This window comes from Mercurialis annua, linkage group LG1-X, assembly GCF_937616625.2.
Source record: "Mercurialis annua linkage group LG1-X, ddMerAnnu1.2, whole genome shotgun sequence".
Classification (NCBI taxonomy): domain Eukaryota; kingdom Viridiplantae; phylum Streptophyta; class Magnoliopsida; order Malpighiales; family Euphorbiaceae; genus Mercurialis; species Mercurialis annua.
This window is the reverse complement of record NC_065570.1, coordinates 1,842,838-1,855,469: the sequence shown is the minus strand read 5'-3', so window position 1 is coordinate 1,855,469 and position 12,632 is coordinate 1,842,838. Positions and strand designations below refer to the sequence as shown.

At 31.0% G+C, this 12,632-nt stretch overlaps 2 protein-coding genes across 3 annotated transcripts; both read left to right on the top strand.

Moving 5' to 3' along the window:
- Positions 1–931: 931 nt before the first annotated feature.
- On the top strand, positions 932–5,448 carry LOC126660511 (G-type lectin S-receptor-like serine/threonine-protein kinase RKS1). Of its 2 annotated transcripts, none has more exons than XM_050354074.2 (7): positions 932–2,298; positions 2,778–2,906; positions 2,995–3,194; positions 3,336–3,546; positions 3,636–3,873; positions 3,985–4,135; positions 4,924–5,098. In XM_050354074.2, exons 1-7 carry the CDS (start codon positions 1,011–1,013, stop codon positions 4,969–4,971), a joined length of 2,265 nt encoding a protein of 754 aa, XP_050210031.1. In that variant the 5' UTR covers positions 932–1,010; the 3' UTR covers positions 4,972–5,098. The 2 variants fall into 2 exon arrangements, with proteins under 2 accessions (XP_050210031.1, XP_050210023.1); XM_050354066.2 differs by having other exon boundaries at positions 933–2,298; positions 4,932–5,448.
- Positions 5,449–10,929: 5,481 nt separating this feature from the next.
- On the top strand, positions 10,930–12,567 carry LOC126666051 (U-box domain-containing protein 8). Its single transcript, XM_050359008.2, has one exon. The coding sequence runs from the start codon at positions 11,084–11,086 to the stop codon at positions 12,212–12,214; it is 1,131 nt and encodes a 376-aa protein (XP_050214965.1). The 5' UTR covers positions 10,930–11,083; the 3' UTR covers positions 12,215–12,567.
- The last annotated feature ends 65 nt before the right edge of the window (positions 12,568–12,632 follow it).

Below are 12,632 nucleotides of genomic sequence, written 5' to 3'. Positions count from 1 at the left end.
AAAAGCGTACAAATTTAAAGGTTAAACTATGTATTAAACCTTTCATTTATGTATAAAGGGTTTATATATTTAATTACGTGAATGATTTGTTTACGGATGATGACGTGGTAACATCACATTCCAATTAAAAGTTTCTCCATATTCCAATTTGTTTTTTAATATTTCTTGGAGCATGGATAAATCTATTATTATGAGTTGTTTTATACATTTAACACAATTTGGGTATTCATTCAATTGATTGGACTGCTAATTAGTACTAACTTTATTTGACAACCACACATACAAGAAATTCACATGACTTGTGGACTTGGTCCCTGAAAAAAAATGTATCTAGCATTTATCATCAAAGATTTTGATCAACTGATATGAAGTTATTCTAAATTCAGAGATTGTAAGTTATTCTAAATATCAAGTTGAACTTTTTTAAATCAAGAACAGTCTCATTAGATATGTGTATTCAATGGTTCGATAATTAAATTAATTAAAATGACATTTTTCCAAAAAAATTGTCCGACCGTGATTGAATTATAACCAAATCTATTGTTTATTTCAATCAGTTGTTTTGGTTAACCGACTAATCAAATTTTATTAACGTTAATTATTTAAAACATAATAGAAAAAATTCAACTTGATATTTAAACCCTATAAAAATTATAATTTTTTATATTTTTGAAAAAATGTAAGAATAATATTATATATAATTCGATTAATTTTGTCGGCTCGGTAATATTGACATTTTAAATCAAATTTTTTTGAAAAAATTACACAATTAGATTAAAATCAAACCAATTTAAAAAAATTAATTTAATTTAGTCGGTTAATTCGATTATATACAAATGCTGCACACCTTGCATCAAATTTCTATGGACCATAACAACAAAGGAAGAGTCAAGCATTTAACTCTAAAGTAGTTGCACTCATTAAAACCCTCAACTAACTTGACTTACAAGTCATCCATAAAACATCATTTATCAGACACCACTGAATCTATATGCTAATCCGAAAAATCAATGATGAACCAAACAAAATTTTCCCTGCAAACTTTACTTCTCTTTCTTACATTCAATTACTGCGTATCTGTTGATTATATAACTCCAACAACTTCAATCAGAGATGGTGATCCTAATAATATAATAATCTCTGGCAGACAAGGGTTTGCTCTCGGATTCTTTAGCCCTCAGGGAAATCCAACTCATCGTTATGTCGGAATTTGGTATAACAACGTTTCAGAAACGACCGTTGTCTGGGTTGCTAACAGAGATAATCCGATCAATAACACCTCAGGAGTGTTCACCGTCGGTAGCCAGTGTAATCTTGTGCTATACAGAAATAATCAAACCAGAAGTCCTGTCTGGTCGGCTAATGTTTCTTTTCCGGGTAATAACTGCAAGGCCCAGCTTCTTGATACGGGTAATCTTGTTCTGGTTCGACAGGATAGTGATGTAGTATTATGGGAAAGCTTTGATCATCCGACTGACACTATGCTTCCTTACATGAAGCTTGGATTGAACAGAAAAACTGGCAAGAATTGGGTTCTGTCGTCTTGGAAATCAAAAGATGACCCGGGAACCGGTAACGTTTTCTACGGTATTGATCCAGCAGGGTATCCTCAGTTGTTTCTGTATAAGGGCTCGCTAAGGTGGTGGCGTGGCGGTCCATGGACCGGAGTGAGGTGGAGCGGGGTACCGGAAATGAGCCGTAATTATATTTTCAATACTAGCTTTGTGAACAATAATGATGAGGTTTATATTACTTATGGAATTACTACGAATGCTACAATATTTTCAAGAATGATGGTGAGTGAACCGGGACTCGTGCAACGGTCTACGTGGAACGATCGGGATAGTCGATGGATCGGGTTCTGGTCTGCCCCGAAAGAGGAATGTGATAACTACCGCGAATGCGGAGTTAATAGTAATTGTGACCCGTATGATTCGGATAGTTTCATATGCAAATGCTTGCCCGGATTTGAGCCAAAGTCACCGAAAGCTTGGTTCTTACGAGATGGGTCGGATGGTTGCGTAAGGAAAAATGGGGCGACGGCATGTCGAAACGGAGAAGGGTTTGTGAAGTTGGCACGTGTGAAGGTGCCGGATACTACAAAGGCACGTGTTAACATGAGCTTGAGCTTGAAAACATGTTGGCAAGAATGCTTGAAGAACTGTTCGTGCAGTGGCTACACGAGCGCATACGAGTCGGGCATTGGGTGCTTGATGTGGTTCGGAGATTTGGTTGACATGAGAACATTTTCAAGTGTTGGACAGGACATTTATGTACGAGTTGATGCAGTTGAGTTAGGTATGCTTCTGTTTTTTTTCTTCAAGTTGGTGGTACTTTTTCATTTATGGAAGTTTCAATGAATGGTTAAGATTCGAATGAAGTCTATATTATAGGTCCACTTCAGATTGCGTATATAATTAGGACTCGACCTCACATGACTAATAAATATCCGAGTGTTACATTCAATCAATAATGCATGAGTCTTAAGTTAGTCCAGCTAGTTATACATGTGAATAGGCCGAGTTCGAACATTTGTAATGCAATCTATACAATCTATACATTAGAGTTATATAGACCAAACTCGCACGTAAAATGACGGTCCCAACTCCGGCGCAAGCGGATTGGTTTGAGTGGTCCGAGTATCCGGTCCAATGATCACCTCTACATACCAATGCCTATTATTTTTTGAAAGTTTAACATTTTGGTCATTACTTGACTAAATTAATGGACATATTGAAGAAACGACTGTTATTTTTGTTTTTTATTTAATTTAATAGCTAAATACGGGAAGTCGAGGAGTCCGCTTAGCAAACAAGGAGTGCAAGCATTATTCATCGTATCAGCCGTTGTAGCTTTATTTATCATCGTCATTGTTGCATTTTGTGTGGTAAAGAAGAGGAAAGAAGGTAAGCAAATACCTGAAATTGTATACATTTATTAGTATTTGTAGTGATCATTGCAAATAATTGTTAATTAGTTTACATATATGACCAGCTAGAGACAGACAATGCAGCAAATATTCTTTGTTTACTTTCACACGAAGTCCGATGAGCATGGGAGATTCTCGCAATGGAAAGGGAAGCGACGAAGGGGCAGATTTACCATTCTTTGATTTCGGTTCCATAGCTACCGCTACCAACAATTTCTCGAATGCTAATAAGCTTGGAGAGGGTGGTTTTGGCGCCGTCTATAGGGTAAGTTTACTTAAAAAAATTTGTATGTTGCACGGAAACTTATTGAGTGCTATGCGTCCATATTTCGTTTCAATTTTTAATACTCAATTTTTCGCGCAACATAGAGACCATCTCATAGTGAATTTATAATACATATAACAGGGTTTGCTAGATGGTGAACAAGAAATAGCAGTTAAAAGACTGTCAAGATATTCCGGACAAGGAACTGAAGAGTTTAAAACTGAAGTAACTTTAATTGCGAAACTCCAACACCGGAATCTTGTCAGGTTGATCGGTTATTGCGTCCAAGAGCAAGAGAAAATGTTAATCTATGAATACCTGCCAAATAAAAGCTTGGACTCTTTTATTTTTGGTAATGTTACTCTCATTTCAATCTCAGATCTCTAAAATTATTTTTGTACCATAGTATTTAATATGGTGGAAATGAATTTTCTTGATTAGATGAAGCAAAAAGATCAAATTTAAATTGGTCAATGCGCCACAACATAATTTGTGGAATTGCTCGAGGGATTCTATATCTTCATCAGGATTCGAGATTGAGAATCATCCACAGAGATCTCAAGGCAAGTAATGTTTTATTAGACGCGTCCATGAATCCAAAAATTTCAGATTTTGGTATGGCTAGAATATTTGGAGTCGACCAAATTGAAGCAAACACAAATCATGTGGTTGGAACATAGTAAGTTTATATCACTTCAAAAATTCAAGAAATATCAGAATTAGTAATTGCATTCCATTTAAAGATTATTCTGCAGGTAATGTTGCATTTTAATATGCTATTCTGTTGCAGTGGTTATATGTCACCAGAATACGCAATGCAAGGTTCATTTTCAGTAAAATCGGATGTCTATAGTTTCGGGATTCTATTGCTAGAGATCATCACCGGAAGAAAAAATAGCAGTTATTATGAAGAGAGTACTTCTACAAATTTAGTCGGATATGTAAGTTAATCAAGCATAACCACCTTCTAGAGCCGTTACAATTGGCTAGAGATCTAAAAATCCAAATATCAATTCTAAATAATTCTTTTAATTTTGTTATATAGTCTGATTTGAAATTTTTTATATCAGTTATGGTCAAATTTGCTCGATTGAATCAATTGAACTTGATTTTTTCTCACTGTGCATCAATTAAATGATGGCCATCATAATTTTATGATTGTCTGTGAGCAAAATCACGTTTAATTTATTCAACTAAAATATTTGACTACAATTTAAACAAAATCATTCACAACGAATATAACTAATAAAATCTTAGGGAAAAAAATCACAATTGATTATAATCGATAAAAATGACAAATGCTTAAGTTTTTCAAATTATTATGTTAAAAAAATCTCATATTGCTAAAATAACATGAATTTAAGAGTTTATAATGGTTATTCAAAATTTAGAACATGTCCCTCCGATTATCAAATTCTATGTATTGGCTGATCAATCAGCTTTTGATTAATAGAACTTTTTATCTCAAAAAAAAAAAAAAAAAAAAAAAAATAATGGTTATTCAAAATTTATGATGAAAATTGATGAAGTGGAAGTTGGAGTAGGCTATTGCCATTCACACATCAAAATATATTATTTTGAAAATCTGACTTTCGCGTCATTAATTTTCACTGGATTTTTAATCGATTTGCCAAGAAACGGTCATTGGTGTATTATTTATCAAATTTTATCAAACTTTGTAAAATTATATATAATTCGTGAATTTATATGTAAATAATTCAGTTTAAAGTCGTTTAGGTTTGGGAGCTGTGGAAAGAAGGCAGAGCATTGGAAATAGTGGACTCGTCGCTAGGAGACACATCCATTGAACATGAAGTATTGAGATGCATCCAAATTGGGTTATTATGTGTTCAAGAATGTGCAGTAGATCGACCAAGAATGTCTGATGTAGTGTTCATGTTGAGTAACGACACAACCCTATCATCACCGAAACAGCCTGCATTTATTATGAAGACAAGTCGCGACGCTATATCGACTACAGACGAAGGAAATTCCGTAAATGATGTTACGGTTACCATGCTTGAAGCTAGGTAAACATTTTTTTTATCAGATCATTGTTATCTTTGTGTATAATTATTGTGTCTTGTGTCTTCAAGTCACCATATTTGAAGCTACATAGCTAGGTAGACATTTTTTTATTAGGTCATGTATAATATATTAGTCAGTGTTGTTACCTTTGTGTGCAATTATTGAGATTTCGAATAGGTTTCTATATAAATTATATATGCAATAAAGAGAGTTCATATTTTATATATATATATATATATATATATATATATATATATATATATTATAAATGTATCAATTTTCGTCTGAATAGATGAATGTGTACTCGAATTCTGAACTTTCACAAAATAAAAATACTGAAAAGGTCGGTCTCTAATCTCTTTATTGTATCAAATTTTTTTATACTTTTATACGGAATTTTAATTCTTAAAATTATATAAAATAAGCATTTTTAATTATTTTTCGATCAATATCTAACTTTATGGCAAAGTCCTACAGGATCATGTTGTCTTTTCTTGGATTTTTTTGGTCCCATTTTGGATTTTAATCTATCATTATATATGAAGAAGAGTAGTGTGGTGATGAGAATGAAACACGTTTGTTTTTTATTAGGTTTCTGAATAGTTTTAGAGCATAACTGTTTCACTTCTGTTTCTTATTTTAACCTCTAACATGAGGCTCATAATGTTCAACTTGTCTAAATCCCATCCATCTAATTCATAGCCGGTGAAAAGGTCAAAAATTTAAGAGACTATTATAGTACATTTCTATGTCTTGTCTCATATTTAATAATAATATTTAAAAATCAAACCGATGACGAACTAATAATAATTGTCGATTTATGATATTTTAATTGATCCAAGTTAAATAAAAAATAAAAATATTGGCGAATGTAAGTAAATTTAAATATTATATCTATACTATTAATAATAATAATAATAATAATAATAATAACTAGTGAATAGATTGAAGTTTTAATAAATAAATCACACTTAAACTATTAAATAAATTAAAATTTTAATAAATGAATAATATTCTAAATAGTATATACAAGCAATAAAAATTATATTATATTTAATTTTGTTAAGAGAATCGAACAATTTATGAATTATATTTCTAATTTTAAAGAAAAATAAAAAATGAATCGAATCAAATGAATCAGATGATTCGGTTCGGTTCATAAAACCATGGTATTTAAAAAAATGGTAATATTTTTGTTTATCCAAGAAAATATACTTCAGCCATCACTTTCTATACACTTGGCACTTAATAATTAATATATTTCTTTCTGTCATTTTCATTGTCATTTTCTCAGCCACAGTAATTATTCATTGAATTATTGAAAATAGTCTTGCTCTTAATTTGCTTCCATCCTACTTTAAAATTGATCTAATTTATAAAATACCCTGTTTGTTTTTATTAGGGTATATTCCTCCATGGTAATTAAGTTATACTAAACCTTTAATTAACAGTAAATTGATGCTGCATTGTCCTTAAGTTACTCTTGTGAATCTAAATCATTGTACTGTGTTTGTACATAATTATGTTTGGTTATGCCAGATATACATTTATGTAGGAGCCTTCCCTAAATCTTGGACAGGTGCCCCAAAACAGTAGGGTATATGGGTGCAATATAACAACAAAATGTCATAATCATTTGGCAAAATCCATTTGGAGTTCATGTACTCTATCTTTTTTTTTCAAAAGTCCTTGTATTATGTTTTTGATTTTTCTAACCCCTCTATTTACATACTTTTTTTATTTGTATGCCCTTTAATGTCACCGGAGAAAAAAAAAGAGACTGAAAAAAATACTAAAATAGGATTTGAAAATTAGATAAATAGAGGGATAAAAAAACTAAAAACATAGTACAGGAACTTTCAAAAAAATACAATATCAAACTGGAACTTTCAAATGGATTTAACCTAATTATTTTTATACATAGCAAGCGAGGACTAGTTCAAGTGGCTAACTCAAGTGCATTTCAGAAGTTGCTAATTCAATTTCAACTTATGTACTCTGTTATTTCCGTCTAATTTGATTAGTCTCCATAAACCAAGATTTTATATTATGGGTAAGAATTTAGGCTAAACTCATCCTGTAATTTTTGTATTGTTATTATTTGTTTCATTTGATTTTTAACAATTTTTTTATATTTATATGAATTTTAACTATTTATTTTGTATATATGCGGTCCCTTAGGTATAAAAGGTCGTCTTTTCATAAAATTAAAACGACAAAATCTATCCATAGTCCGCAGAAGGACTATAAATATATAAACTAAATAGTTAAAGAGCATTAAACATAAATAAAATATTATGGATCAAATAAAATAAAAACTAATAATATGGAGAAATAACCAAATATTTATTCTCATTGGTTCTTATTCATTGATTTTATGCTATTTCAATTAAGATCACATAGCACATAGCATGGCTCTATCTAAAAGGGATTATCACTCAAAAACAGTTAACATTTTCGATTTTTTATTTATATTTAATTTTTAAAAATGTTAGTTTTAGTTTAATTTTAATTATAGACGGCTAGATACATTAATATAATTTTTTTTATTTATGGACCTACCATCTTTTTTTAGTATAAACATGTTTTTAAAAATTGAGTTATAATTGACAAAATTAAAAAAATTAGTCATAAATAATAAATATCAAAACAATTTGGCATTTTTTTTAGAAATTTAAAAAATTGAATAACTGACTACAATCAAAATACATACGTCAAAATTAATACTTTTAAAAAATTACATTATTGATTAAAAATTAAAAAGATTTGATAATTTTTATTGATTAAGCTGATTTAAAAGTCAAACAATACATATAAACTATGAGGCCTGACCCAGTTGGCCAAGGTCCACCGAGTGCATCCTGAGGTCTCAGTTTTGCGAGTCAGTGCCGCCATATTTAGGCGGATTTACCGTAGAATAGATTATATATAACAACTAGCCTAGAATTTCAATATCTCTGAAGAAGAAAAAAAACTACTCCCTATATTCCAAATAAAATAACTTTTTTTCTTTTCTTTTTCCAAAATTCTTATCCATTTTTAATTAAAAAAAAAAATTTAAATTCACTAATAGGTTATAATTTGTTGTTATGGTAGATAAGAGTATAGTTAAAAAATAAATAAATAGTTTCTAAAACTGTGTGATAGTTACATTTCTATAGAAATACATGGAGTATTAAACTATATTTGCAGAATTTGTTAGGAAAACAAGTACTCCTTCCGTCTCAATAAAGTTGTCTATTTTTTCTAATACTCTTATCTATTTTTATTAAATAACAATCTTTAAAATTAATTTTTCAATATCGTCCTTATTTAAAATCTATTAATGAATTGACAACTCTATTAGGACAGAGAAAATATTATAAAACTCTATCTATTTTTAGTAAATAACAATCTTTAAAGCTAATTCAGGTCTGGTTACGAAAACTGAAAAGCTCATTAGTTGGACTCCTCCTCCTGATAGTTGGGTCAAGGTCAATAGGGACGGTGTTAAGGGTCGAGTAACAAGCCCAGCGCGGTGGTATAGCTCAGAACAGCAATGGTGATTGGTTGTTCGGTTTCAGCATGAATATAGGGCGTTGTTCAGTGTTTCAAGCTGAGATTTTGAGGTGCCTTTAGACGGTCTGGAGTTAATTTGGCAGCGAGGCTATAAGAACATTATTTTAGAGATGGATAACAAACTCTCAGTAGAAACTTTCTTGAAAAAAGATAGTGGTATTAATGCTAACGTTAATTTATTACGAGCTGTTAAGAACCTCATCTGTAAAGATTGGCAGGTCGTGATTCAACATATGTATAGAGAAGGAAACCGCTATGCTAATTGGATTACCAACTATGGTTACTCGTACTCTTTTGGAGTAGGAGTGTACACATAACGTTTTAGATAGTATTTGGAATCTGATTTTGAAAGATATCATAGGAATTTCCTTCCCTCGAAAAAAAAAAAGAGTATTATAAAGTCGTCATAGGTACTAATGAAAACGCACCCTTCAGTGACTTCACCAAAATAATTGGACCAAAACTAGCGTTCATAAATGTATAGCTACATATTAGACATGAAAAAAGAATATTCTAAAATTAAAATCAATGTATGTATATAGTCTCAAGTCACACTCAATATAAAACCTTGTACATTAGCCAAAGTTTTTCTCTATACAATTTGAGGGCAGAGGTCTGATCCCGGCTCTCCGCATGTATATGTTTCACCTAATTTTAAAAAATGAATATTATTATTAATTTGCGATTAAAACAAAAAAATATAAATAGTACCTAACAATTTAAAATGAAGAGCATTGTATATTGATTATTGTTTTTGATAATTATATTAATTATTTTAACATATTTTTTTACTATAGGCTAAACTTCACTAAATAAAATGTCTATTATAGTAATTGTATCATAAACATTCGCATTATTGATTCTTCACCGTTACATATAATTGTTGAATATTATTTTAATTCTGCCTGGGGTATTTGCAGCGATATTTGGCATTTTCAATTTCTCTTTGTGGATGTTTCCTTTTGTCATGTATCTAGGGTCTTTAATTCGTTAGCTCATAATCTGACACAGAATGTTAAAACCAATGTTGTACGGTTGTAATTGTTATCTGCTGTTATATATAATTATCTTTTCTGGTAAAAAAAAGAATATTATTTTAATTCTAAACTGATTAAATAATTAAAAAATTTAAAAAAACATAAAAAAATTTATTAAAAAATAAATTAAATCATTAAATTTTATAATGATTAAGTTTTATTTATACATGTTAAAAATAAAAATTTAAAAATCAAATTTTAATTTTTTTTAATTTAATTAACCAACACAAAAACTGAACAAAAACATTAAAACGAAAACCATATGGATTTTGACATGCGTGAAAATTTGAGTTATTTGTTCTTATTCTTATGGCTTAATTCTTTAAAAAATCCCCACCTTACATTTTTTTCGTTTATACCCTGATCTTGTAAAAACACCATTTGTACCCAATTTTGAGTTTTTATGTTTCATCTCTACCCAAAAGCATTAAATTGTACTTTTTTCATTTGAAAAAAATTTAAAACAATCCTTCATTTTTAACTTATATACTAATTAGATATTAAAGTTATTAATAGTACAAAAATACCATCTTCTTCAAAAAATTAAAAATAATAATAATTTTTTTTTAATTTTTTTAAAAATAATTCCGAATTTTTTGTTTATTTTTTTAATTTTTTTTTATTTTTTTTAATTTTTTTTAAAAATATTTCTTACAAAAAAATTAAAAATAATAATAATTTTTTTAATTTTTTTATTATTTTATATAATTAAAAAAATTTATTAATTATTTGGATATATTTGATCATTTTTTAAGTTTAAGGATTTATTTGTATTTTTAAAAATAGAAAAAAGTATATTTTAACTCTTTTCTAAATGAAAAGAGTACAATTTAATGCTTTTGGGTATGGATGAAACATAAAAACCCAAAATTGGGTACAAATGGTGTTTTTACAAGTTCAGGGTATAAACGAAAAAAAAGTGTAAGGTGAGGGTTTTTTAAGAAATTAAGCCTATTTTTATTTAGAAAAAGATTATTTAAAAAAAAAAAACAATTAGTTCAAAATATTCCAAAAGATGAAATAGTTGATGTAAGCAAAGAGGGTAAAACAGTAAAACAATTCACTAAGTCTGAAAAGGAAAAGCCGAAAGAATAGTTCAGCACAAAAGTCTGTCCTTGCTTACTTCCTTCTCCGACCACTTTCAAAAACCCACATAATTCTAGTGAGAGAAACTCAAAATTTTCATTTCTAGAGAGAGAAACCTAAATTTTCCATTTTAGAGAGAGAAGCTGAATTTTTTCCAATTCTAGAGAGAGAAGCTGAAGAATGGGGACTAACTTTCCTGATGATTTCAAATGCCCAATTTCCTTAGAAATAATGTCCGACCCGGTAATTCTCTCATCGGGTCACACCTTCGACCGTTCATCAATCCAGCGATGGTTAGACTCCGGCCACCGTACTTGTCCAATTACCAAACTATCCCTCCCTGAACACCCTTCTTTAATCCCAAACCATGCTCTCCGGAGTCTAATTTCCAATTTTATCCTTCTCTCATCACCTAAATTACCCCCGCCGCCGTCAAAGCCACCGCACTCGAAAACCCACCCACTTCAAACCCTAATCTCATCTCTCACTTCACCGTCGTCTCCGCTCACTTCCAAGCTCGACTCGCTCACCCAACTCACCAGACTCACAAAATTAGACCCGTTTCTCCGCCGTGAGTTAACTGAGTCAGGAGCAGTTTCTGCTGCAGTTCTCAACTGTGTTAACTCGTCCGAGTTACCCCTTCAAGAAAAGGCGCTAACTTTACTGCTGAATCTCTCTCTTGATGATGATAACAAAGTGGGTTTAGTCGCGGAAGGTGTAATCGGGCGGGTCGTGGCGATTCTCCGATCCGGGTCGAATGATTCTCGGGCAACTGGGTGTACTATTATTACAAGCTTAGCGGTCGTTGAGGTTAATAAAGCGACAATTGGAGCTTACCCTAATGCAATTGAGGCATTGGTTTCGATTTTACGGAGCGGAAAAGGTCGAGAAGTGAAGGAAGCAGCAACGGCATTGTATGCAATATGTACATTTGTTGGTAATAGAAGAAAAACTATCGAATGCGGGGCGGTTCCGATTTTGGTTAGGATTTGCGGTTCGGGTTTGGAGCGAGCGGTTGAGGTGTTGAGTTTCTTGGTAAAGTGTAAAGAAGGTAGAGAGGAGATGATAAGGATTAATGGGTGTGCTGAGGTTTTAGTTCAAGTGATTAAGAATGGGAGTTCTAGAGGTATTCCTTGTGGACTTTTTACTTTGAATTGTTTGTGCTGTTATAGTGAGAAAATTTGTGATGAAGCTAGAAAAAGTGGAGTTTTGGAGATTTGTTTGAAGTTGGTTGAGGATGAGAATGAGAAAATTATGAGGAATGCTTCCAATTTGGTGCACACATTGAGTGGTTGTCGGTTGGTGGAATGATCGGCTAGGTAGCACGGAGACAGATACATGACATGGACACGGAGAAACGGTGTTCTTTTAAGGTTTTGTATGTAAAAAATGAAGTTTTGTATCTGAAACATTGAATGTCTAGAATGTTTCCGGAACGGAATACGTTGATTGAATGAAGTGTCCGTGCTATCTAGCTGATCGGAGGTGAGTATTGGTGGGTTTAAGATTATGTGTTGTTTTAGTTCATTGATCATATGGGTTCTCTGTTCTTTGTTGGATAGTTCTGTGTATAAATGAAAATGAAAATGAAAATGAAAAAAAAAACTACATTTTGAAAAACTTTGTACATTTTAATAAATTAGTCTCTGATCTTCTATCTTTTATTATTTTGAGTTTCTTACTGTTTCCTGGTGTTAGTTTAATCAATTTAAAGACTGGAAAATTGTTA